This window comes from Colletotrichum scovillei (genome assembly GCF_011075155.1).
Source record: "Colletotrichum scovillei strain TJNH1 chromosome Unknown Contig00008, whole genome shotgun sequence".
Taxonomy (NCBI): Eukaryota; Fungi; Ascomycota; class Sordariomycetes; order Glomerellales; family Glomerellaceae; genus Colletotrichum; species Colletotrichum scovillei.
This window is the reverse complement of record NW_023336266.1, coordinates 1,661,905-1,686,842: the sequence shown is the minus strand read 5'-3', so window position 1 is coordinate 1,686,842 and position 24,938 is coordinate 1,661,905. Positions and strand designations below refer to the sequence as shown.

At 51.5% G+C, this 24,938-nt stretch overlaps 8 protein-coding genes across 8 annotated transcripts; 2 read left to right on the top strand and 6 right to left on the bottom strand.

Annotated features, from left to right (window-relative positions):
* Nucleotides 1-3,020: 3,020 nt before the first annotated feature.
* Nucleotides 3,021-3,972, top strand: HER10_EVM0004580 (xyloglucan-specific endo-beta-1,4-glucanase A; the record flags this gene model as incomplete). The annotated part of the gene is made up of 3 exons (XM_035474216.1): nt 3,021-3,454; nt 3,517-3,704; nt 3,761-3,972. Exons 1-3 carry the CDS (start codon nt 3,108-3,110, stop codon nt 3,970-3,972), a joined length of 747 nt encoding a protein of 248 aa, XP_035330610.1. The 5' UTR covers nt 3,021-3,107.
* A 218-nt stretch (nt 3,973-4,190) lies between these two features.
* HER10_EVM0000515 (uncharacterized protein) lies at nt 4,191-6,901 on the bottom strand. The gene is made up of 4 exons (XM_035482833.1): nt 6,289-6,901; nt 6,160-6,187; nt 5,648-6,106; nt 4,191-5,577 (listed from the first exon to the last, which is right to left on the bottom strand). The coding sequence occupies exons 1-4, from the start codon at nt 6,690-6,692 to the stop codon at nt 4,366-4,368; spliced, it is 2,103 nt and encodes a 700-aa protein (XP_035330362.1). The 5' UTR covers nt 6,693-6,901; the 3' UTR covers nt 4,191-4,365.
* A 349-nt stretch (nt 6,902-7,250) lies between these two features.
* Nucleotides 7,251-8,620, bottom strand: HER10_EVM0011370 (uncharacterized protein; the record flags this gene model as incomplete). The annotated part of the gene is made up of 2 exons (XM_035480803.1): nt 7,951-8,620; nt 7,251-7,895 (listed from the first exon to the last, which is right to left on the bottom strand). Exons 1-2 carry the CDS (start codon nt 8,488-8,490, stop codon nt 7,251-7,253), a joined length of 1,185 nt encoding a protein of 394 aa, XP_035330992.1. The 5' UTR covers nt 8,491-8,620.
* Nucleotides 8,621-9,139: 519 nt separating this feature from the next.
* On the bottom strand, nt 9,140-10,318 carry HER10_EVM0011482 (uncharacterized protein; the record flags this gene model as incomplete). The annotated part of the gene is made up of 2 exons (XM_035480914.1): nt 9,140-9,561; nt 9,619-10,318. 2 exons carry the CDS (start codon nt 10,316-10,318, stop codon nt 9,140-9,142), a joined length of 1,122 nt encoding a protein of 373 aa, XP_035331001.1.
* A 1,289-nt stretch (nt 10,319-11,607) lies between these two features.
* On the bottom strand, nt 11,608-13,090 carry HER10_EVM0002897 (uncharacterized protein; the record flags this gene model as incomplete). Its single annotated transcript, XM_035472590.1, has 3 exons — nt 11,608-12,390; nt 12,449-12,831; nt 12,889-13,090. 3 exons carry the CDS (start codon nt 13,088-13,090, stop codon nt 11,608-11,610), a joined length of 1,368 nt encoding a protein of 455 aa, XP_035330513.1.
* A 1,755-nt stretch (nt 13,091-14,845) lies between these two features.
* On the bottom strand, nt 14,846-16,240 carry HER10_EVM0004536 (endoglucanase; the record flags this gene model as incomplete). The annotated part of the gene is made up of 2 exons (XM_035474178.1): nt 14,846-15,982; nt 16,055-16,240. 2 exons carry the CDS (start codon nt 16,238-16,240, stop codon nt 14,846-14,848), a joined length of 1,323 nt encoding a protein of 440 aa, XP_035330608.1.
* A 1,198-nt stretch (nt 16,241-17,438) lies between these two features.
* Nucleotides 17,439-19,706, top strand: HER10_EVM0005106 (uncharacterized protein). Its single transcript, XM_035474731.1, has one exon. It carries the CDS (start codon nt 17,679-17,681, stop codon nt 19,689-19,691), a length of 2,013 nt encoding a protein of 670 aa, XP_035330641.1. The 5' UTR covers nt 17,439-17,678; the 3' UTR covers nt 19,692-19,706.
* A 3,507-nt stretch (nt 19,707-23,213) lies between these two features.
* HER10_EVM0006225 (uncharacterized protein) lies at nt 23,214-24,932 on the bottom strand. Its single transcript, XM_035475817.1, has one exon. It carries the CDS (start codon nt 24,372-24,374, stop codon nt 23,373-23,375), a length of 1,002 nt encoding a protein of 333 aa, XP_035330716.1. The 5' UTR covers nt 24,375-24,932; the 3' UTR covers nt 23,214-23,372.
* Nucleotides 24,933-24,938: the final 6 nt, after the last annotated feature.

Genomic DNA, 24,938 nt, shown 5'->3' with positions numbered 1-24,938 from the left:
GTGGGTAATTAGAAGATCGGGTTGCAGTAAGTCCTGAACACCCTCTTTAATAGAGTGCGCCAGCTGATCAATGCATGCGTCTTCTTAATTCAATCTCCAGTGGAAATCCGCACGAGCCGACCTATTGAACAATTTGCGATGATCCTGATTCGACGATGGTACCTTCAGTTCAGATGCCAGGGAGTTGATTGAAGCTAATATTGATCATTAAACATCACGTCTACACACCGGAATTGTTCGCAAGTTAAACGAGGGCTGCGCGATGATCTCGAAGTGCCGGCCTTACAATTATCTTTTAGAACTGTGATCTACATTTTATATGCTTCAGCACAGGTTGATGTCAACGATCTGTTGGGTTGGCCTGCTGAGTACTGACGAGGTGCCTCTAAGAGAAGCCTGGATCCTGTTGGCACTTCAGGATAACCGTTTGAACTCAAGTGCGGTGCAAAATTATCGGGTTAAAAAACCTGTAACACCAGTGGAACAAATCTTTCGACGTGGCTGATCAGGCATTGCTCAAGAGAGTCTTTCGTGATGGAAGAAAGGACGTGGTGTTATGGCCTGAATCCTGCGTCTCGTTGTTCCAAAAACTTTACACATTGGAACAGTGTAATCCCTTCTTAGTTGACACTTCGATAGTTCTATGAGTGTCAACAGCGGACAAGTCAAATAACATTGACTGAACTTCAATGAGTTTAGTCAATTCGTGGCCAGACAGACTGCTTCGGTCCTTTATGTGGGGGCCGAGTATCTTTCAAGAGGAACCATGCCCTAAAATCAAAAGACGTGAATCCCTCTGTAAAAGCTCACCTCGAGAGAATATTGCCTCCTCCTCTCTACCGATAGGGGAGCGTTGGACACTCAAAAATGATTGCTATGACCGCGGCAGGGTTCGAACCTGCGACCTTCTCGGATCAAGCTCACTTTGTTGTGAACGAGAAATCATGACCACTAGAACACACAGCCGGTGTTGTTGAGTTTCGAGCCTTTTGCGTTGGACCAAGTGGACTGCATCGTGGTGCTGTCAGTGTGCAGGAGTTTAAGCGAAATGAGTATGGGGTTGTCGGCACTTTGATGTGACATGCTAGTCCCAATGGCTACGTAGTAGAACAGCAACGAAGTCTTCAATTTTCCGAAATTCGTGTTCCTGTCCGCGGCCACCGCGTCATTCCTCGCACGCATAGTCGATCTGAAAGATGTGCAAAGATGCTAGTGCGTTGTATGCCGAGAGGGGAGTTAACATTGAGTTGAACCGCTTAATACTTGCCATTTCTATTATTCGCATCTCAGGGGAACATTGAAAAGAATCTCGGCGCAGCGGACGGGACGGCACTTTAGCGCCACCCACCCGCCAGCCCTTCGCTAAACCCCTTTATTTCTCCAGTTAAACGCTCTACGGAGTACTTCTTTTGGTGCCGAGGCGGCTCACGGAATTCCCACCAGTTAACTCTGCCTTGCTACGAGGCGGGAGCTTTTGCGGATTTGGTGTGTCACATCGACAAGCGGCATTCTCGGATACGAAAACACGAATGCCCAGCATGGCCCGATAGTGGTGATGGGTGTCTCGAAGGTGGCCAGTGTTGCCCTTGTCCAGTTCTGTGGATGCGCTCATGTCGGCAGCTGGGCCCCTTTGCCGTTTATGGCTGCCCTGAACCGGGGGGTTGCTGCCCGCTGCGTGCCACCCTTGGCGAGCGATCTGAATCCTGGGAATCTGGGGAGAGCACCGTTGAGTCGGGCTCGGCCTGATCTTGGGTCGAATGCCTCTTGGCGCTGCGCTTTTTGGAGCATTCGGGTGTTCATGACACATGACCGTGCATGTTCATTTACGTATGAAAAGTTAGCTGTGATTGATAACGATGTGCGAGAGAACCATTATGGTACGATACTCCTCTACTGAGCTGGACTTTTCCGAGTCCGCAGGGAGAGTACGGGAACAAACCTTTCGAGGCGTTTGTGCATTCCATTAGAAACAATCTGTCAAATGTGTCACTCTGACGCAATCTTTCTTGTTAATCATTAAAATAGGGCCTCGAATACCGCCAGACAAAAGCAATGCATGCGCCGCATTTTACATAAAGTGACACTGCAGGTGGCAATGTCTATCTAGCACACGGGGGCGGCTTCACATATATACTATGGTGGAGTTGTTGGTCATGGAAGACGGCTATAACGGCTGGATTTTATGCTTAGGAAGCACGGATACGATTGCGGAACAGCGCCCATGTGGTGAAAAGAACCGTAAATGACGGCAGCAATCAACTATTGACGAGGCCGAGCCTCGGAATGGCCCGAGGGAGCCACGGAGGCCACTGCGTTGTCAATATTTCCAAATGCCCCTGGGAGTGGGAATCAATGGATTTCGGCTTTCCAATATGCTCATTGGGGCCATGATCAATGGTGAACCTAAACCGGCGAACACGAGTCAAAATTTCATTTCCAACGCTTGCTGGCCTTCTGCTTTGGGGATACGGATAGTGAGCCAGGGATAAGGGTGCCTTCACAAGTTCTCCTTTTAGCCTCTCCAGGCCACACCTCCCTGAACCATACAATCTATTTACCTGAAGGCAAAAGGTGACGAGCAGATTAAACCTGCCCACATGGCCCATTGGTGGAGTCACCTTTTGGAGCACCTCGTGGCCGCAGCGTTTACGCGCTTGGTTGCTTCGGTAAACAAAGTGATCAAGTTGAAACCGCCCCTGATTGTCCACCGTAACCATCCCCCTCCGGTGGACACCCACTTGGCCGCAACAAGCTTTCCGTCCGATGCTTAGCTCCGGCATCCCGGTCGTGTAGCCACGGCCGCGGGCGAAGAACCTCACCCGATGTGCTGTGTTCTGGGCCGCACACTAATGTTCCATTCGGCATTCTACGCCGTAATTGGAGGGACTTGTTTGTTTTCTGGAAAGAAAAAAAAGTCTCTCCGGCGGTTGACGTAGTATCATGTAGTAGGTATATCAAAGGGCTACCCGCCCGCCTGGGAACCTATTCTTGGCAGCCCTACTGTTCATCCCAACAACTTACATTCTCTTCTTGTCCATTACCTTTGCAGTAACCATTCGTTCATTCCAGTCATTCTTTCAAAGCTGAAGCTAGTCCAAATTCCCACCATGCAGTTCACCTCCTACCTCGTCTCGGCCATGCTGGCCGTCACGGCCGTGGCCTCCCCCACGCCCGTCAGCATCGACAAGCGTGCCACCAAGATGTGCGACGCCTTCGGCTCCGTCGCCACCGGCGGCTTCACCATCTACCACAACAACTGGGGTGCGTCCAAGGCTACCTCTGGCAGCCAGTGCACCACCTTCGAGTCCCTCAAGTCCGGCTCCGTCGCTTGGTCGACCTCCTGGACCTGGGCTGGTGGTCAGGGACAGGTCAAGTCCTACTCCAACGTTGCCCTCGAGAAGGTCAACAAGCAGCTCTCTGCTGTCAAGTCCATCCCCTCCAAGTGGACCTGGAGGTTAGTCATTCCCGCCTCAAAGATGCATCAGTCTAGACATTTGCTAACTCTTCTTTCAACAGCTACACCGGCTCTAGCATCGTTGCCGATGTCGCCTACGACCTCTGGCTCGCCCCCTCCGTTGGTGCCAACAACAAGTACGAGATCATGATCTGGCTCGGCGCTCTTGGCGGTGCTGGCCCCATCTCCAGCACTGGCAAGACCATCGACACCCCCACCATTGCCGGCACCAAGTGGTCCCTCTACTCTGGTGAGTAAAGCATTACACCACAAACACGATGACAATCCTCTAACGTAACTTCTCAGGCCCCAACGGTGACACCACTGTCTACTCCTTCGTTGCTCCTAGCCAGATCAAGAGCTTCAACGGCGACCTGAACCTCTTCTTCACCTACCTCACCTCCAAGCAGGGTGTTGCCAAGACCAACGTCATCACCAGCCTCCAGGCCGGTACCGAGCCCTTCTCCGGCACCAACGCCGTCTTCAAGACCTCCGCCTACACCCTCACCGTCCAGTAAATGCTTGTTACGGCTATGCCGAACAACGCTGTGCGGACCTCATACCCAGTCTGAACTGTGTTCAGATCCACATATTCGACACGTATATATTGTCGCACTTTGTACATACATGTAATTATCTTCAAGAATACCAAGAAAGGATTCATGACGGAACTATTGTTCTTGCCTTCATCGCCTATGAATAAGTGATATGCTATGTCCCGGTGCACATTTGCAATGGGTGTTTAAAGTTGAGTTGAATTATGCACGCTTGCTTGCGCATTCATCTATGGAGAATTGAGCGGTGAAGCTATTCGCAAACGCTGTCAACCATGGTGGTACAGTAACCGTGATATCCGTCGAACTCAACGTCCACAGGTTTGTCTTGGCACATTTCGATTCAGTCCGTCATCATCATGCCGCTTGCCCATTCTGCCCTAAGTCCAATGAGTCCCAGTTGAACTGATCGATGTTGATACCTCGCATGTCCGGCACGATGATGTTTGAGTATAAGCCATTGTCTGTTGGCGAAAAGGCACCCTGATCGTAAGTGAGACTCTGGCTAACGATGTCCATCGGAAAAGATGCACTAAAGTCATAGGGGTTCATGTTCATCGCTTCAGCCTTGGGCCCGGTATCGGAAGACTGCGGACTCAGAGCCGGTGTCACTTCCGACAGCTTTTCCTGGACTTTGACCACAATTCTCGGCGGGACCACCGGCTGCCCTGAGTTCCTCAGTGCCGCTGCCACCACTTCCCAGGTGCGCACGATGACCTCGGTGAAGGGAACAAAGACAGGATTATAACCCGGCTCAAGTTGTTCGAATCGGGCCTCAAAGTGGTCACTCATGGCGTTCCAGATATACTCGCCTTTCGGATCCAGAGGGTTCAGTTTGAGAAACTGTGTGATGCGGATGTAGGCGGGGAAAGGGTAGTATATCTGGAGAAACCACCTGAATCTCTGGATCAGCGGCGAGGCCGCTAGCTTCGCATCGCAGTGAAGCCACCTTAAAGCACTTGATAACGTGATTCTGTGCTTCTCCTCAACGGGGCCCTCGTGGAAGCTGTGGGATGTCTCCATGAGGCGAAATTTCGAGAGGGATGCGCGTGACATCCACAATGCCATGAAATGAGTCGGGTTCTCAAGATCACAGTACCGGAAGTACTTGTCTTCTACCGACTTCTCCAGCCAATCCACCTTGCCGCCACCTGGAAGTTCCTTAGCGATGGGCTTGAGAATTGGATTCGTCATGTCGAGGTAGAACGCAGTGTGCCGAGTGAAATCGGCGAGCTCGGCCGTCACCACCGAGAAAAGTGCCTCGCTGACTTTCATCTCCGCCCTCGGTGGTTCCTTCATTTCTGCTCGGAGGTCAGAGTCACTAACGTTCAGCGGCACGGCGCAGTCCCATGTCGGGGTCAAGTTGGTGGCCTTGTGCTCGGTCAGGCCGCTCATGCGAGCGTCGAAAAGCACCAAGGACCACCAGAGCCTTCGACGCATCTCGGCTTCCAGGATAGTACACCTGGTGTTGGCAGATTCGTGCTGGAGACCAATGCGTTGGCCGATGCGGATCGCGACGCCGAGGAGAGATGATATTGATCGGATGTGAGCGCTAGGGCGGCTCGCATGCTGTCAAAAGTTAGGCAATGTGATCCTCTCGATCTCGTACTGTAGGCCCTTAGCCAGTTAAGGTACGTACTAGGTAAAGAAATAACGCAGTTAAGCAGTCAATGTCATTTGTTCTCAGGAACTGACTGTTTGAGAGAGCTTGCTGGCATCCAAATTGGTACTTGGTCAAGAGAAGGGCTCTCGGCTGCTTGAAAGTTTCATAACATGCATCCTCGGAAAGACTCAAGATGGCCATAGAGTATATGCTGAACATGAGAGCCTCCAATGCGGGACTCATGTTCTCGATGCTGCTCACGGCTTCAATGATGCGCGCTTGGAAACTGGGGGCGTGAGTCACTCGTAGCAGCGCATTCACATTGTCGAGGTAAATCTGCCATAGTCGAAAGATGTGGACAGGCTCGGGATGAAGGGTTGAGAGGTCGACGGATGATCGGTCTGGGGATCCGAAGAGAATATGGTCATCGCTATCGCAGGCTTGATCCCACGTTTGCCTGATAGTCTCTCGCAAGCCAGCATGCGAGTCGTCGAGCTATACGATGTCAGTTACGGGTATTGAGAGTGAGTTGAGTACAGATACTGTACCTCCGGGCTCACCAAATGCCAAAAGTTCCTGCACACAGTTAGTGACACTGGTATCTTACGTTCGACTAAGCCTAACAGTAAAAGCGCGTGCAGAAAACCCTTAATCGGCGTTGTAGGGTAGTGACTCACTTAGGCTCATATGATGTTTCAGATTTCACAGTGACTGATGGTGAAGGCATTCCCACACCTTCGGATCGGTGCTCATCGTCCGACCCGCCACTGTCATCGACAGACTTCCCATACCTGGCCCCTAGGTCACCGTGGAGTGGCTCAAAATCAACCTTATTCTGTCGTAGTAGGCCCTCATACTTTCTCAAGCGATCGAGAAGCTCCCTCTCCGGGAATCGCCGCCTCCGTGGACGGTTCTGTGTCGCAGGCACGCACTGCAACTGATGTTTTGTGCAATGCGAGCAAGGGAACTTGCGGTCGCACTTGATCTTGCGCTGCTGGCAGAGGACGCAGGCAAGGACGCGCTGGGGTTTTGCTCGAGGAGCGGTGTCCGATTTGCTGCTTGCTATCCCGGGCGCCGACATGGTTGCAATGTCGGACGGTGTCGTGCCAAGGCCGATGCCGTGAAGAGGGGAGCTGAGTAGGTTTCGGACAGTTGCGACGACCGGGGACCGATGATGTCGGGCGGAGGTGGGCAAGGTGGGCTCTCCCCCAGGCACGGGTCAAGCTGACGACGGGATCTCAAGCGTGGCTTTTTGGACCTTGTTGCTCCGCACCACGGCGTAATCCGGACTTTAGAATGGGCCGACTAACAATTTCGGGGACAGTAAGCCCGGGCAGGATCGATGGCGTAGTCAAGCGTGAGACACTGCTGGAAGAGAGGGGTCAGACAACAGGCGCCTTATTTCCATGGAAACGAGTAAGATTTTTATTACCGACGTTTCTATGTCCTCAAGGCAACTCCTAGTCTATTATTGGAAGTTCACGGACAGTAAACGTTGGCATCTGATTCTATCGCCAGAACAAAAACAAAAACGGTCTAAATAATAAGCGAATGAGATATCGGGAAGTCGGACTTGATGCGTTCGTGCAAATGTGTGCCTCACCACTCACTTTCTTTCCCTGGTGTCCCGCTGTGCGATTTAGAAGTTATTCTCCTGGAAAGCCTTCACCAAAGCGGCCGGTCCAGTCTCATGAGACATCAGATTCCCAAGCTGTATGCCGTCTTCGATGTGAGCTTTGCCCCGCACCAAGAGATCCTTCTCATATTCGCGAACCGCATCATCGAGCTTGTCGAGGCCATAGGTCTCAATGCTTTTAGCCAGCTCCATCGCATCCCACATAGCACAGTTGACGCCTTCACCATTGGGGAGTGCCAAGTGAGCTGCATCCCCAGCCAGGGCCAGACCTGGCACCGTCGTCCAGTTCTGACTTTCAACAGGGAGGTGATACAACGGCCAACTGCGAAAGTGGTCGGCTCGTCGGATGTAGTCTTTCGGCTCCTCCGCCCAGTCGCTGTAGAAGTCGGATAGCAGTGACTTTCGCAAAGCATCAACGCTTGCTGAGTCGAGCTCTCTAGCAACGTAGTGCTCGGGAGCTTGAATCCCGAAGTACACCCTGTACCATCCGTTTCCCTGCCGCTGTACGATCATTTGGCTTGCTCCCGCCAGTAAAGATGCAGTTCCATGCCCAAACTTGTCCAAGACTGACTTGAACAGCGGGTTTTCTTCCGTGATTTGGGCTTCCACGTACGTTCTGCCGGAGTACTCAGGCTTGGCTTGTGTAATCTAGATCGTCGTCAGTCATCGAGCGTCAGTCGAGAGTGAGATGATTATGTTATACCATCGAGCGAACCTTGCTCCAAGCGCCGTCAGTGCCAACCACAAGCTTAAACCCTTCCGCAGTCGCACCGGAGGTGAACTCGAGGGCCGGTGAGCCAGCCTTATGCATTGTGACAGCTTTTAATGTGCTTCCCCATCGGATCTTCTCTTGCGGTACGGAGTCCAGAAGGATTTGTCGCAACGCTTTGCGATCTATCTCGGGCCGTCCTGCCTCATCAACTCCGCCATTGCTTTTGATGTCGAGATGTTGCTTTCCAAATTTGTCGTATACCGTGAACCTGTCGTCTTCCCATCTGGCTTCTTTGCGAAACGCACCCCACAGACCCGCCTTCCGAAGTGCCGCTTGACCAGTCGCCTCGTGAATATCCAGCGAGCCACCGGCGTTGGCTGATGTAGCGCTCTCATCTCGTTCGTAGACTACGTAGTCGACCTTTTGACGCTCGAGTAGTCGGGCTAGTGTAAGGCCGCATGGACCAGCACCGATGATGGCGATTGGGGCTGTCTTGGTTGACATTGAAGCTTTCAATACTTTGCTTGCCATATTGCTCGATTGGAGCGTTGTGCGATTTGAATGCAGTTCTTGGGTATTGAGGACTACTACACGCAATGATGTTGAAATTGTCTCTTGGTTCTTTTATACTTGATTGTGCGATGGGAATTGCGAGTCTTTCACCACAAGGTACGGAAGCAGTACACCAGCGCCACGGGTTTTAGCAGCTTATGTAGATGTACTAGGCTGGTTCCGGGGACACCCAAGCCCCGACTCGTGGTTTCGCGGAAAGTAGTAGACACCGTCCTTGTAGTCCGTGACAGTTGTAGCGGCATATCGAAATAACTACAATTGGAGTGACCGTTGATATCGGCGCGGATGGTGCCGCTGTCTTGAATTACTAAAACATCGACTCACTCTCGAATGTCCTCCATTCATTATGATGCACAGGTGCAAGGGTGGTCTGGAGGCTGCAGACTGGATAAGATTTCGTGAATCTTGAACAATTTCTTCGAGATGCTTGGTAAGGTGCTTTCCCCGAGATACTCATCTTACAATAGATGCTAAACTTTGATGTCATTGGAGAGTGTGTGCCCTCTGCTTGCATATGCTCCCATCCTGGCGAGCATGTAAAAATTGCAGCTTCTACAAACGCCTGATCTCCATGCGATTTTTCAATGCTGCTGTCAACTATGAGCGTTCAATTTTGCCACCCAGTCTTTTGACGTTGTTCTTTCATCCGTTGGACGCAATCTGAACTCAAAGGTATGTCCATTTCGTCGATTGTTTTCTTCATGGCTTCCGAAATTCGCTCTGCAGGGTTGCATTCCGGGTGCTTCTCATAGCATGTCACGTATGACAATACCCTCTTCAGAGACTTGAGTAAGTCCATGATGCTCTCGTCGGCTCTGATTGTTACTTCCGTCGCTCTCGATCCTCGGACATAGATGAGACCAGCCAATACACTTCCGAGCACGACATAATCGCATTTTTTGTTCCGAGTTACGGGAATTCCGGAAATGCCAGCGCAAAGCCATTTCCCATCTATCAATCTGTCGATTACCCCATTGAGATGTGAAGGCAGCTCTGCGGCGAGTTGACTGCGTAAAGTACGGATGGTTTCTGAGATATTCTTAGCATGGGGCTTGAGTGAACGCAGAACGTGAGGGCTAAGTTTACCAGGTATGGTCGGTGAGCCAAGAGAGTCATAGAAATAGTCTTCTAGGCGTATCCCGTCCGGAGTAGCCATGTGACCTTGATCATCTATGATGCAGGTAAGGCTGATCTTGATGATGGTCCTCGCAAACAGTCTCTCATCGCCCAATGCCCAAGCGATGCACGACAACATCGCTAGATCCCGGCCGTCTCTGGTGCTCTCAGAGGTCTTCATCATACCGTACCACTGCGCAATCCACGGTTGAAAGACATGTTCCATCTCATACAAGCTTGCCAGACAAAGAGTATGGTAAATTTCCGTGAGGCTGGGATCCTTCGGTACGAGTGAGAATTTTGCATGGATGATGTTGAGCAGGATCATCAATCCGTCCGACTTGTCGTGCTGGCAAGCATACAGCGATGGGGTCCATCCGCACCACTCCTCGTCACCCGGCTGAGTCTTTGGCGATGTCTCAATCAGTGTGCGCCTCCAGAATGGTGATGCTCGCCGTAATGTGTTTGAACAGACGCGAAATGATTTGGTGGTGCCGGTAGAAGGATCGGAGCCGACGTGCAGCAGTAGATCTCCCGTCGAGTCTATCTGAATCTCGTCTTCGTCTGTGAACGCATCTTCTGGCGGTGTTTGAACCCATTCGCTGTCCATATCACTGTCATATGCGTCTACCGCAGCAGCTGGTCGCAGAGCCAAGTTCTTGAACTCCATGCTTCACAGTTTTGTTTGATTGTGAGGAAGAGAGATGAATCCCGCTGAGAAGAGTAGAGAATGTTAGTGAACAATATTAGTACCTAGGCGAGACGCGTGGTGATGTCGTCCAAGCCCAGTGCAGCACCGCCCACCGGGCCACCCAGAGCACGGAGGTCACGGGGCATCTTGGGATGTCATGTCGCGTTACATGGTAGAGTTCTGTGGTTCCGTTAAACTCTGTTGAAGCGCAGACAATGGAGAGGCAGCTGAGGGGAAGGGAAACGCACGGAAGTGCCAGTTTTACGTAATGATACACGCTCAGCAACGAACAGACTGAGCTGATAGGTTAGCGATGCTTGGCATCTCGTACATGGAAACAACCAAAAGCAAGGTTGATAGAGTCAATTTGGTCTCTCCTCCACGTTGATCAGAGCTGTTTCGCGGGGAAGGACCCGGGCTCCGGAGGTCAGGCGGGATGGTCCGTCTGGGCTTGGCCTTGTTCTGGATTGAGGCCAAAGCTTCTTCCGCAATTCATGTTGAGACTCATCGTGCGGAGAATGACCAAGTCTGGGCACATGACTAAGCTCTACTGATTCAGGGAACTTTTAGCTAAGAGTTCGACTGAGGAAGGAACATTCTCGGAAAGAATTGAGAATTAGGCTTTGGTTACAGCTCATATGATTTGCGGGGCTTGTGATTGAGGTTGCACATCTATGACCATAAATTACCTGCTGGCTTTTGAACTCCTGAGCCACTAGATACATTTCTTGAAAGGCGACCTGGTCCTCAAAGGAACGAGAACTCGAGTGACTTTAAGATGAGCATGAGTATACTCCAAGTTGCCTCCGGGAGAGCCCATATTTGTGCCAAAGGCAGATTCACTCGACTTAGATCCTAACAAGTATGCTGACCAATGACTTCATTGTCATCCGGTGTGTGTTGTACAAAAGCTTCAACCTCATCTACATGATCAACCAGGGGTTCCTCGGCGTAGACGGCTACTATTACAAATATCAAGACGTGCTGAAGTAGCCGAGCTCTCCTCTATGAAGTGATTCAATGCTGTGGATTCTGTAAATAAGTCAAATTGGTTTCATGAGTCCTATGTGCAAATATCGAAAGAATGAGAAAGATGAGGGGGACTTCAGGATGTTAAAAGGGTCCACTTGAGACTGGGACTTTGTTATTAGGCAACTCTGAAGCAAGGTAGTGTGTTACAGGTATATACAGAGTTTGAAGGCTAGTACACGATAAGAGAAAGCCTGGTATCTGTGAAGGAGAAAGGCAAGGTCTATCGCCACGGTTATCTAAGAGATCGGGGTGGCAGCGATGTAGTCGCAGTTCGCGTTGTCAAAGGGACTACCGCAGCCAGTCTTGGTATCCTTGTCGATGAACATCGCAGGCAGGTTGAAGTAGCACGTAGGAACCTTACCCCAGGCCAAGTTGCTCAAGTCAACCTGGTCCTTGTCATCTCCACCGTTGAGCGCGCAGTCAATGATGGCGCGGTAGTACGGTTCACGGTTGCCGAGTCCGTACGAGGCCATCTTGTCATAGATATCGGACTCAACCTCGGCCCAGTCGTTGTCAGGGCCCGGGTTGGGGTTGTTGCGCATGATGTAGAAGCAGTACTCCTCGCCATCCCGCAGGGCCATCCACTGCCGTCCTGTGGCATATCCGCAGGTCTCGCGAGACTTGACCTCATCGCGCTTGTCAGCGACGAGGTAGAGCTTGGCGGCGCTCATGACATCGTTGGCGACCTTGGGCTTGATGTTGTTGCTGATGGACTGGAGGGCGACAGTGACGGCCTGCTCGTCGTCGTCAACGAGGAACCAGCCGCCATTGTAGAACTTTGTGATCTTGCTCTGGAAGGTGTCCCATTTGGGGGCGGGAAGCGAGTCGTACTCCGTCTGGCTGGTGCCGCCGCCGGTGGCGATGCGGAGGGTGTTCTCAAGAGCACCAGTGGCTTGCTTGAAAGCGTCAGCCAGGGCGGCCGAAATTGAGCCTTGATCGATCTCGTCGGCGCTGTTGGAGGCAGCCAGTCCGGAGAAGATGCCGCTGAGCATGCCGAAGCCACCAGCAATGGCGGTTCCCTTTTACAATAACGAGTTAGCGAGAGCTTGAGAAACTCATCGAAATCTGTAGACCTACAGCTCCAGGAACCAAGCCTCCGATAGCACCACCCATGGAAGCGGCGGCGGAAAGCCAGCCAAGAACATCGCCAGGGTCGTCCTGGTTTCCTTGGAAGTCGGTCACCATCTGACCAATCTGCAGTCCGCTGATGAGAGTCTCCTTGGTGAGCTGGCGATTCAGCTCATTGAACTTGGCATGCATGCCCTTGACGGCCTGGAAGATCCAGTAGGAGTTCTTGCCAATAGGGGTCTTGCCGTATGCGTCGTATTGGGCATCACAGGTCATGTCGTTCAACGGCTTGCACTCGTTTCCAAGAGCTGAGCAGCCGGCAGCACCGGACTTGCCCGATGTGCCACCTGAGACCAAGTCTTCGAGGTTCTTCAGCCAAGAGTTCTCGTGTTCTGCCCGCAAGACTTGAGTTAGAATGGAAGTTCATGACAAGACCGTCGAATACTTACCCCACTGAGACTTGATGAAGAGGTCAAGAGATGCTCCAGCATAGGTGTCTTCCCAGAGCTTGTCAGCGCCCTCGGGAGTTGTGAGATCCCATCCTTTGCACATAGCATCCTTGCTCTCAAAGGCATCCCGCTTGACGGAAACACCAAGAGGCGAGGCATTGGAAGCGGCCACAAAGGCCAAAAGAGTGGCAGAAGTCTTCATGATTGGTGTTTGAATAGTGGCGTATCAGGTTAATGAAAGAGGGAAAGCAAGGACGTTCGTCCTGAGAAAGAGTGTGATGATTTGCTAGAAGCTTGAGACTGTCGTGGTTTGTGGTAGTTGAAGATGAGGAGTGGCAACATCTTATTTAAGTTCAAGAACTTTGACGTGAAAGGGACTTTGGTGGTGAGATCACGATAGCTGCTGGAGTCTCGAACCCAAGAAGGCTGTTAGCCATAATCGCGATGCCTAGCAAATTAATTTTTGTCGAGATGAATTCTGGGGGCCGATGTCGATCGCACATTGAAGGATTGAGCTTCTTTGGTAAAGAATAGGATCTTTGGTAGGATCTTTGGTTCTGTGCCTAGCGGAAATTCAACTTAGAATCTAGCCGCCTAGAAAACCCATGTCAAAGTCTAAAATCAAGCCACGGCTACTTTATTGTGGCCGTTGGTAAGGGAGGGCACTGCCTTTGTGAGAGGCCATCAATGCAACCCGTAAGCACCAAGAGGCCCCATAAGCTAATTTCAAAGACGTGAAACATGTCAGCTTTGCTCCACCATCGTGGGGGCTATTCAGGGAACCCTTTAGCTGTGTTCTCAAGGCAGTCAGAAAAAGGGACTTTGGGATGTTTGTATGGGGGTTCCTCATTGTTGCCTGCCACTGCCGAGATTTTATCGCAGGGCACAATAGGGTCTGATCGACAGGAACGCCCTCTTGGCGACGGGAGGCGGCAACTGGACAGGCGAGCTTTTATTCCCCGAGCTCCTTGCGGACCCCGGCACAGCTTTTTTAGTGCCGTTGTCTCCTGACGTCGGGCATAAGGAACGCTCCGCATTATTAGGCAGCTCAAAAGAGAGTACCTAGCATTGATTATCTGGCCCACTATGTGAGCGAAATCGATACGCTCGATTTCCAAGGACGGTATTGAATCACTTTGTACGCTGTCTAGCCCCTAATAGTTCTGCGAAGATGAGATAGCATGGTAAACGAAGTTCAATGCGACTTAGAAGCGGGCGTCCGATGAGCTAGGGCTAAAATGTTGGCTAGAAGGATCGAAGACGCGCGCCTAACTCTGTCACCACGAATCAAGGAATCGAGTAAGCAAAAGGAACTGGGTCGCATGCAAGTTGCCCGCGTTAAATCTTTGCGTCGACGCCAAAGACGCGAAAGACTGGGCCATACATACCGATTCCGGCCATCATCTCTTGACCCTCTCCCAGCTGACCCCCTTCGGGACTACCCTGACCGGTGTAGGACTGTGATTCAGACGCCAAACAGACGACTGATACAGTGAACGAACCGCGTTTTGGGACATGAACGCCGCGCTTAGAGCGCCTCTTTTGCGCTTTTGATCGGGACTTTGGTTGACAACCAAATTGCGATTAACCTAGCCTCGAGTCCGGGCCTGAACTTCGGACTGGCCCCCCTTGCCCGTGCGGCCGCCGGGTCTGTGGAAGGCGGGGCCGATCACAACTGTTGGCGACAGCCATAGCTGGATTGACATGAAGGCATCCACATTGACCGAGTAGAGAGCGAGATTATCTTATGGTGAACCAATTCTAGCAGTCAAGCATGAACTGTATGAAGATATATTCCATGCACCTTACAATCCACCGCTAGTCAACACGCTGAGAGAGAAGAATTCGCAAGTATTTGGCAAAGTACATGTGAAGTCAACTTCGTTTTTGATCATCTGAGCTAAATGCCTGGCACTTGACGCCAGGACTCGTTACACGCACTATTCAGGACTACCTTCTAATACTCCCCTCCAATAGGCGAGATGTCTAGACCTTCGCCCTCTCCACTGGCACACTTGAATCCAGGGGCAATCGGCTGCGGCGCAGTCAACTTGCCGCCAGTGCAAGTAGCGAAGTGTGTTTCATCCTCCAAGCAGGTCAAGTAGCCTTCAGTGCAAGAGTCGGGTTCGGAATCAGAATCCTCATCGGAGTCGGGGTCAGGTGTGGGAGAATCAGGCGAGGATGTAGGGACGGTGGTCGGCTCAGATGCGGGCGCACCAGGAGTGGCCGATGCTCCACAGTCGGTGGCGGTAATCGTGATTGTGATGAAAGAGATAAATGGAGTCGGAATGATGCCGGTAGGGACTGGAGTCTCGATAGGAGAAATCATAGAAGCTGTAGGAGCTGGTGGAATAGAAGATCCGGCCGGAGCAGTTGGTGTAATAGGGACAGTGGGCTCGACGGGTGCGGTAGGTTCAGCAGGCGCTGTGCTCGGAGCCGGCTCCTGAGGCGAATTGTTGGAAGGAGAGGCAATGATGGAGGTTTCAGTTGCGATAGGTGGCAAGAGAGAGGAGCCGCCGACAATGCTAGAGGTCGGGACAGACGTAACAATGGTACCTGCAGGCACATCGCCGCCAGCCGGAGCCTCAACAGGGGTTCCGGCATTGGGGTTACCATCACAGGGCTGCTTGTAGAGATTGTCGCCTTCGGGTCGGTCGAAGTAGAGGCCGCGATTAGGGAAAGCGATAGGAACCTGGGCGTTGAGAGCCTCTCCAGTGGTGCAGCCGCCAGCGACTTCTCCAATGTTGGCCATGAAGAGCTCGGGAAACTCTTCACGCTTCGCCAGGGACATGCGACGATCAGCAAGGGGCCCACGCTTCTTTTTGGTACTATCAGCACCGCCAGCGCCACCAGTGACGGTGATGGGGGCACAGTTCATGTAGTACTCTGGCTGGCCACCAACTCTGGCGAGCCAGATCCAGGCAAAGACGTAGTCACCAGGTGCGATGCTGGAGGGGATTTTGAAGGGGTACTTATCTTCGTTGGGACCTTCGAGGTTACCCTTTTGGTTGCGGGCCGGGCAACCACCCTCGATGGAGTGGATCACCATCCACTTGGAATCCTTTGTCGGGTTGGCATCGGCGCTGAGGGCGAACTGGCAGCTGCCACCTCCGTGGACTGCCTGGCCCTTGAAGGTGGCCTCGAAGGTCTCGCCAATGGCGATGACTGTGGGTGCTCCGTCGATGATGTAACTGGCTCCAGAGGGGATCTTGCATGGGAAGTCATCACCTGTGCTAGAAATCGGGTTAGTAGGACCGTCAGCAACAAACTTGAAAGGCTTGGGATTCTCGAGGACAACGTGTCCAGATGTCGTCGATGCCAGCATCGAAGCGAGGAGGAAAATTTGGTTCATGTTGGAAAGCATCGTGGGCTTTTTTTGAGAAAACGAATTGTGGGAGAAAAGATAGTATGCCTAGAAAAGAGTGGCTAGAAAGTTGGCTGGAGTCGTAGAAAGAAAAGAAAATCTCGAAGTGTCGAGGGAAACGTTTTGTATTGATGTGGATTGGGGAGTTGTGATTCAGGGAAGCAGACCCTGGATATATGTATTCGCCGCAATTATTGAAATAGCCCTCTGTCAAGCAACAATGTACTAGTATTCAAATAATTTTAGACGTTGAACAGGCTCCGTCGTTTGTTGCACAATGGCTTAGATCCTTTTTTCTTCATCTTTGTCCATTCCCGTTTGGAACCTCGGACTTATGTGCACAGAACATCAGATCTGCCGTAAACGTTGCTATGTTGTGGAGAACAAAGGATGTGGCTTCGTCTAAGGGAAGTTGCTACGTTAACAGCTCTTTAGTCTCAGTTTCAGTCAGGTCAAGCGCATCGATCATGTGACAATGATCTCTAGAGTGGTAGTCGAATTGCCTTCGAATTGCCTTCGAATTGCCTTCGAATTGCCTTCCAGTTTCGAAGCTCCCTTTTTCGAAGCAAAAGCAAGCACTCAGACAAAGTTGGCAAAATAACAAGTGCTTCCTGATCATCGCTGGAGCTATTCGCACGTACTTAGGAGTTCGGTGCTACATGAGTCGACTTGGAGGATGAGCCGACTCAGACGGTTGATTGTCGACGTAGAAGAGCCCAGCGCTGTATAGAAATATTCGAAAATGGCTACAGTTATTCGCCGAATCAACATCAGCGGTAATTCCGTTGCGTTGCTCACTTGATTCGAAGCAAGCCGAGTACGAATAGTCTTACCCAGTACTTCCTCTAGCTCTTGAGGTAAGGATTTCCCTTGGTATCGAACAGGGACAGGTGACTCGTAGAGACTTTCTCACATGATGCCGGAGTATAACCACAAGTAATATCATGAAGAAACCGCAGATTCATAAATTTGAGGCGATACTCAAGATGCAAATGCGTAATAAGATGCACCCATACTCCCACGGAGTATCTTAACGAACATGTCTGCAGCAAGATGACATATAACATGTTGTTCTGGTTGTCTGTCATGTTCGCCAACGACCGCCCTCAGCTGCCAAGACTGCGAGACCAACATACGCGACGAGGCAGCCATGTAGCCTTTCCTCTTGGGCATGCGAGTAGCCGGGGTGCGTCACAGCCTGTCTTAGATTGTGGACCAGCGATGCTTTCAACATTGCGGCACAGCGTCGCGTCGAACAACCGAGGAATGATCCGACCACCAAGCAGTCCCTTCTTCCCGAGTCAGCTCTTGTCCAACGCTGTTTCCTTTTCATCGACTTCCAGTCGAACAGCTTCTCCTCCGTCAAGTTAAGGCGCACTGAACTCGGAGCACGAATAGGTGTGCCATCCGAACAAAGTCACGCATCATGCCTGATACCTTACACGACTCCAACTCCACTCAAGGAGCCAATTTCGACGGTGGCGCCACGACTGCCACATCTCCCGCATCGGGTGACCCAGATAACGGCCCGGCGGAGAGCCTTATCAGCGAAGGCAGCCGCGACAAGAAGGCCACACCCGCTCCCACGGAAACGCATAGCATTAGGAAGAGAGACTCCGCTGGCGCAATCCAGCAGTTCCTGCTTGATGTCCTTCTCATCATTCCGTCCCTGTGCTTCATCATTTACGGCTTGATGGCTCTCAAACACAACAATTGGCCGATCGACGCGGGAATGGTTCCAACCTTACGTATGGCCGCGACGTACAGCCCGACTGTCTTCCCCATCGTTTTTGCCGCCGTCGCCGCCAATCTGCTCAAGGCAGCGGCCGGTTGGAAGATGGAACGTGGCGTCTCGATTCTCAGTCTAGAGTACCTCCTCAGCTGCCGCACGGTCTTCAGTGCCGTTACGACGCCGCTCTCTCTACGACGTGTGAACATCCTGTCACCACTCCTCATAGGCCTCTGGGCTATGTCTCCTCTCGGAGGACAAGCAGCTCTACGTATCATCGATGTGGTACCGTCTCAAGCATCAGAACCGTACCCGTTTGAGAACCTTGAGTTCATGTCAGTGTTTCCACACTCAGGAGCCCAGAGTTCGGCTGGATTCAGCACAATGCCCTCAATTCAAGGAGCCTTTATCTCGGCCTTGTCTTTCCCCGAGGACATCAAAAAAAGACCTCGAGATGCCTTCGGGAACGTCAAGATCCCCATGCTCGAATATTATCCGCCAACAGCGGCAGCCGATGCCGACGGCTGGTACGACGTCAGCCTCGACGGTGCCGATACGACTTGGTCAGCGATTATGGGAATTCCTATAGCGACTGAAGGTGGCTTCTCCCAGGGACATAACTACTCTTTCACCTTTGAGACGGCCTATATGAATGCAGACTGTTCAGTCCAGCGTGGAGCATCAATGTCTCTCGTAGGCTGGTTCGCATACAAGAACAAAACACTTGGGCGAGAAGCAGCCTACACTACCGGCAGGACTTTACTCCTTAAATCCGACGGATTTCACGGCCTCTTTAGCAAGGATCCTAGAAGATTGATATTCACATCCTACTACCCCCAAGATAGCTTAACGACCAATGCTACATGCACACTTACAACAACACATGCCGAAGTCGATGTGGCTTGTACGGGAGATCTCTGTGGCGCCCGTCGTGTTAGACGGATTGAAAAGCCAGACAATATGACTGTTACGACAGTATTGGATGGTGTCATCGCGGAAGGATCTGGGAAGATGGCACCGGCAGGAGTTTTTGACTTGTTCATGACGACGTTTATGCGAGTCACATTGACAACATGGGAGGCGGAGAATGGCGCATGGTATAAACCATACCCTTCGCCTTTGGAAACCTATTTCACCCACCCAGCTGCCCCCTTTTCCGCACCGGGTATCGGTTCTATAAACGGAACTGATATTTACCAAGTAGGAGATGCAGTATTTTCACAGCGTTTCTCGCAGCTGCTCAACACCTTCTGGCTCGCCTCGGTGGCGTCTCGCAACATCACCGGCGACTTCAACTTCCAAGAACATACCCTCAACCGGGCAATCGAAAACACGATTGTTCAAAATACCACGGGTATGAGAATACCGGATGAACTAGTTGTGCGTGTCAGCGGACTTTGGATTTCAATGCTATTCATCGCATCGACAATTATGCTGGCTTCGGGTATTGCAGCTAGCATCTTCAGTTGTCTCCGACGAGGACCTGACGTACTGGATCGAGCCACGTACTTCTTGAGGGATAGCCCACACGTGAACGTCGCCCAACAGAGCTCACTGGAGGATGGTACTAGTCAGGTCAAAAGGATCAAAGGGGTGCGAGTTTGCATCGGCGATGTCAGACCTTCGGAGGAAACTGGGTATGTCGCATTTGGCACGGTTGGAGAAGCCATGCCCTTGAGGTGGCAGGAAAAAGAGAGACGATATGCGTAAGCTTTTGGCTAGGGGTATAGATAGTTCCAATTACAAAGATATGGATGTACTCCGTTTGAAATCGCTGTGGTAGCCTAACAGCTAGAGAATGGAATCATGATATCTTCGTTAAGTCTAGCAGCGCAAAGCCCGTTGCTCCTCATGATAACTACGAAACTGACTTCTTAATTGAAAGGACAATGCTGCAATATGTTCCCATATCAAGGAATGACGTAGGACATTTGTGGTCATCGTCTCGCGTCCCTCTTCGTCTGCCAGGTTTGGGGGACTTTTGAGCGGTTTACCGACGACATCTCAACAGGATCAAACGTGCACGTGTACGTTGTTGTCACCTACAATCTCGGCCGACACCCAGTGGGTGCCGAATGGAAAACAAGAAGAACTCAAGTAACTTGCATCCAGTACTTGACCGCATAGGGGGTGTTTGTCTTCAAATACTATCTTCATTCTCAGGAAGGAAAGGGGGACAAGGTGAAATGCGAAGTCGCTCATGGCGTCGCTGAGTCTACCTATCTGAGGGTGGAAGCTATTGTCACATTTTCTACTAGTCCCGTCTCAGGAGGGGCCTGGCGGCTTCTGCAGCAGACTGTCTAGTTTACGTGCCACACACCATGCATACTTACACACAGTTCATTCTGCGAGGATGTGAGTGCTGCTTATCCGGAACTACGGAGGTACTTTGTGTGGCTCGGCTGATGAATGATCTCCAATCTTCGAGTCTTCGGCCAGATTTTCCAGGCAAACTGACTTGTATGCCTGTCGCGCGGGGGTGCGTGGTTGCGGCATTGACACCCGAAGACCCTCCAAGTTTAAGAACCTGGGACTTTTCCCCGATCGTTTGTCCATGGCAAGTTTCAACCAACATCATGATGTAAGTATTGATTCCCCCAGAACGAACATAACGCCGCGCCTTTCCGCTGTGCATACCATACCCAAGCAACATTCCTCTTCGCAAATTTTCCGTTCGAAAGTATGTTTGCATGATTGTGCTGACCTTTCCAGCTCATACCCGCTACACCTCTCCTAGTAATGAGCATCTCGACGGAAGCTGTCATTGCCCTCTTCGCCCTCCTCGTGGCTCTCCCTCCTGCCTTAGTCGTGGTCTTCCAATGCATCCAACGACAGAAACAAAGCCTCACTCAACTCCCAGGTAAATACTGCCCCCAGAGTAATATCTAAAAGTCTACCAAATCCCCCGATTCCACCAGAGTTGGTTTGTGACGGCTCATACTTTCTTTGCCTGGAACGCTTGCGAAGTCCGCTGACAACCATGATCCAGCGCCAGCGATTTCAACCCGGAGACAACAACAACTATTCTGGAGACCAGACCTCACCGAGGGGTCGTCACTTACGCTTCGACCTATGCCTCGCAATCTCGGCGCATTGGAATGGTATTCAATAACGCGCGAGACCTACAATTTCTCGAGGGTAACATCGGATCGCTCGAGGTCTTTCCGATAGCACCAATAGAAACATATTACTAGGCGTTTCCTAGGTGCGTGCTTACATCACCAGTACTCCGAGTCCAGCTCGGACCATGGTCCGATGCATTGAATGTACACGGAGATGTGGGACCCGCCGGTCGGTGCCCCGCAGACGGGACTGTGTTTGGGGTGTTCGGAACTCTGGCGTAATGTATCTGGTACTCTATTGCATGATACAAGCATCAAGGCTTACGGAACGACTTTCTCCTGTTGCTTCCCCAAATCTTAATGTCAGATTTCTCGTTGCGTCCGCTGAGCGTCTAGGTGATGTTCCTTTGTTGAAAACCAATTTCCTTAAGCACCACGCAGATTGCCGATTTCGGAATCACTCGGTGCTGGGAAATTCTACGAGGGTTGCTAGCAAATAAAGTCTCCATTCTTGAAGCATCGCGACGTTGCTGCGAGTGATGATTCTTTCGGTTTGCATCAAATATCGGCACCGTTCAGATCGCTCTCAAATATTCCCTTTCATTCTATCTCGGACTCATCAGGTCACATGTTTCTTTATCCTTGTTGATCCACCAGATCTCATTACCAAGCTATCGTTATAGACTGGACTGTCCTCATTCAATCAGAATTAACTCAGTGGGGAGGGGACAAAACACCAGAGATACAACCTCTTCAGAAAGGGGTGCCTCTGCTGGTAAAGTGTGGCCACTCCTCGTCCAAGCCCTGTTATATAGAAGCGCAACTGCGCGTGATGTTACTAGGCATCCTGTTTTGCGTGGAGAGGGGCTTAGAAATCCCCTTTCCTTGTTAATCCAATCATGACAGGGCAGCAAACATGCGTTTATGAGGAGAGAAGATGTTCGGGGACGTAGAATGAGGAGGGAGATTAGACCACTGCGATTGGGAGTAGCGGGGTCAACGCGGGGTCAAGAGTGACGTACGGAGCAGCTTGTATATGGGGCCGGTTCAAGTGGGGGTTTACCGTGCAAGGATCCCGATACATACATCTGGGATCTTACCATGATACTTACGGCCCCGGCAACCTTTGCTAAATCTCAGAAGTCACCGGAAAGTGTCTCAAGTATCCCCGGATTAAATGTGTGCCGGGCTCTTGAGGCTTAGTCCAACCGACCCTGGGCTGGCGTGAGTCCGTCCCATCTGTTCGCTGTCAGGAACCAGTCGGAATAATACGTTGGACTCAGGGCTCGATAAAAGGTGAACGAACTTACACGGTCAACATGATCCCTTCTTCTCCCGCGCTCACCTCTGCTGTCTTGATATCGCGGGGAAGCATACAAGCTGTTCTTTTCTTTCTTGTTTTCTCCCTCTTTCAGTCTCATCAATCAAAATTTCTAGCCCATCACGCTGTACTGACCATGGGCATTTCTACTGAGGCTATCATCGCTATCATCGCTCTGTTCATCGCCATTCCCCCCATCATATTCAAAGTACAGCAATGGATACATCAAAAACAACAAATCACTGAACTCCCAGGTAGTGAATTTTATTATACTGCTTCATCTGCCGAGCTCTTTAAGAGACAACTTTTGTATTTCTTATTGGGGTCTGTTGACTCATCGTATGCCAGCGCCAGCGGTTTCCGCCCAACCACCATGGAGACCGGACCCCAACGCCCTCAGCGAGCTATCCGCACTTACACCCCGCAACGGCGACCAGAACGGAAGGGAATGGTACTCAACCACGCACGAGACATACGACCTCAGATATACGAGGGTGACTTCGGATCACTCGAGGTCTACTCGTTAGCATACCTACACAAAATCTGCAGGCTCGTCAAGCCAAATGCTTGAGTGCATCACCGACACTGCCTGAGGCTTTGAGCAGAGTGTGGCTGAGAACTTGGTCCAGGCCTTCAGTGCACGTTCTGAAACGGGGAAGTGGGACCGACCTCGGCGCACCGCCCGCCGTCGGCTGAGACACTCGACCATTTGGATCACAACATGTTTACATTGGGAGCGCGTTCTGGAGCTTCAAAGGTGTTGTTGCTGATTGGTGGGGTTCTTTCGATATATTTAAACCTTTCCGTCACCGGACCTTTCTCTTCGTCAAAATAAACTACGTTCTTATCCCGTCACATCCATCGCGCGTCCTTGAGATCGTTCACTGAGTATATGTGCCCAGCAGTTCACTGCCTTCACACTGTCCTTGATTTCAACACTGCTTTGTTTTCAGTCGAGGCATGGCTATAAGTCAAATGTTTTTTTTTTTTTTTGGCTCTCGAAATGCATCAAACCCGAACACCGCCCAATGCATCCTCAAAAATCTCAAAATTTCCCTCATTCTTCCGATCGTAAACGGCAAACCAAACCTCTCTCCACCATCCACCCCCAAACTCAGCCTCACCCAGCACCTCAAGCCAACACTTAACAATCTCCTCAGGAGGGTTTCTAAACGCACCACATCCCAACGCGCCCAACACAAGCAGACTGTGACCCCGACTCGCCGCCATCCTCAAACAAAGTCTCATCTTACTCATCGTGAGCGTCCGATCCGTCTCCTTTGCAAACTCGTATACTTCCTCGTCCCCCGCAGGTGTAGAGATTTTCCGCTTCACCACTTCCGGTCTCCGAATCGCGGCTATGCTGAGAACACTAACAACGGGTAAATCGTTATACGCAACCCGCGGAACCAGAAGCTTGTGACCGCTCGCCATATCGCCCCGAATAACGACCACATCAGGCGTGTAAAGTCCCCCACGGCGCTTGAAGGGATAATACCGCTTGTGCAAACTAAGATAAAGCGACGAGCGATAACACATGGCCTCCTCCTGTGCAATCGCACCTTTCAACCACCCGCCGCCGGCGTGGATATCTGAAGCCATATTCAGCACCGCCACACGTCCGCCATCAGGTCGTCGCGCGGCGAGTTCGATTGCCGCGTTCAGTGAGTCCTCGTTTACGATCTTGATCTTTGCGCGCGGCGTGTGTCCCGGGCAAGCTGAGGTTTTGAGAGGCGGCAGGTAGTCCAGGTGCAGATCTTCTGATTTCGAGGCGTTGATGTTGGGTAGGTGGGGGAGGATCTGGGGAAGCGCAGAGCGTGTTTCTGCTGCGACGGCGGCGAGTGATGGACTTGAGCGGTCTGATGGTTTTTGGGTGGGTTTTGACGAGGATGAGGGGCCTGGTGCTGATGATGACTGCGTGGGGGATTGCCGATTTGGCGAGCGAGGTTTCTTCTGTACTCCGCCGCCGTTCTTAGAGAAGGCGAAGTCGAAGAGATTCCTCTGCGGCATCGTGATGTCTGTTGTCGAGACGCCGTTTGATGATGGAAGTTGTTGACAAAAGCTTATGTTGAGATGAAGGATTGATGTGGTGTCTTGGGATGGATGCCTAGCGCCCGAAGGAGACGGAATGCGCCTAGAAGTGAGATCCCTGCTGCGGGGTCAATGGTTCGGACGGTTGGCGTTGAATGTGCCTGGAGGTCTGTTGCGCCGCCGAAATGTACAAGGATGCGCGATCGATGAACTAGGTACCAAGAGAGGCAATGTATTCGCGGAATTGCGGACGTTAAGAGGTGGAGAAGAATCCGAGATGTTGGATTGGGAAGAAATAAGGTTGTCGATGTTCAGTAGCTGCCGTCGATGCTGGAAGTGAACCGGCTGACTGGGCTGACTCACTAGTGGTGCCAATTTCTCTCCAACCGTTCGGACGCACGTGTTGGTCAAAAGCCGTTACAACGGAAGGCGCATCGAGAGCGAATAGATACGGTAAGACACAAGTAGTAAGAGCAACAGAGAAGGAGCTGGCGACAGGTGGTTTATGTAATTGCGCTTGTGGCTCTTCACGCGGACATTCCA

What these genes read in the sequence shown, in the direction of transcription:
- HER10_EVM0005106 (XM_035474731.1), top strand. Translation starts at nt 17,679, where the DNA reads ATGCCTGATACCTTACACGACTCCAACTCCACTCAAGGAGCCAATTTC.
- HER10_EVM0006225 (XM_035475817.1), bottom strand. Translation starts at nt 24,374, where the DNA reads ATGCCGCAGAGGAATCTCTTCGACTTCGCCTTCTCTAAGAACGGCGGC.
- HER10_EVM0000515 (XM_035482833.1), bottom strand. Translation starts at nt 6,692, where the DNA reads ATGTCGGCGCCCGGGATAGCAAGCAGCAAATCGGACACCGCTCCTCGA. An exon ending in GAAACATCATATGAGCCTAA is followed by an intron (nt 6,188 to 6,288) that starts GTGAGTCACTAC and finishes AACTGTGTGCAG; the next exon opens with GAACTTTTGGCATTTGGTGA. An exon ending in CTGCGTTATTTCTTTACCTA is followed by an intron (nt 5,578 to 5,647) that starts GTACGTACCTTA and finishes AACTTTTGACAG; the next exon opens with CATGCGAGCCGCCCTAGCGC.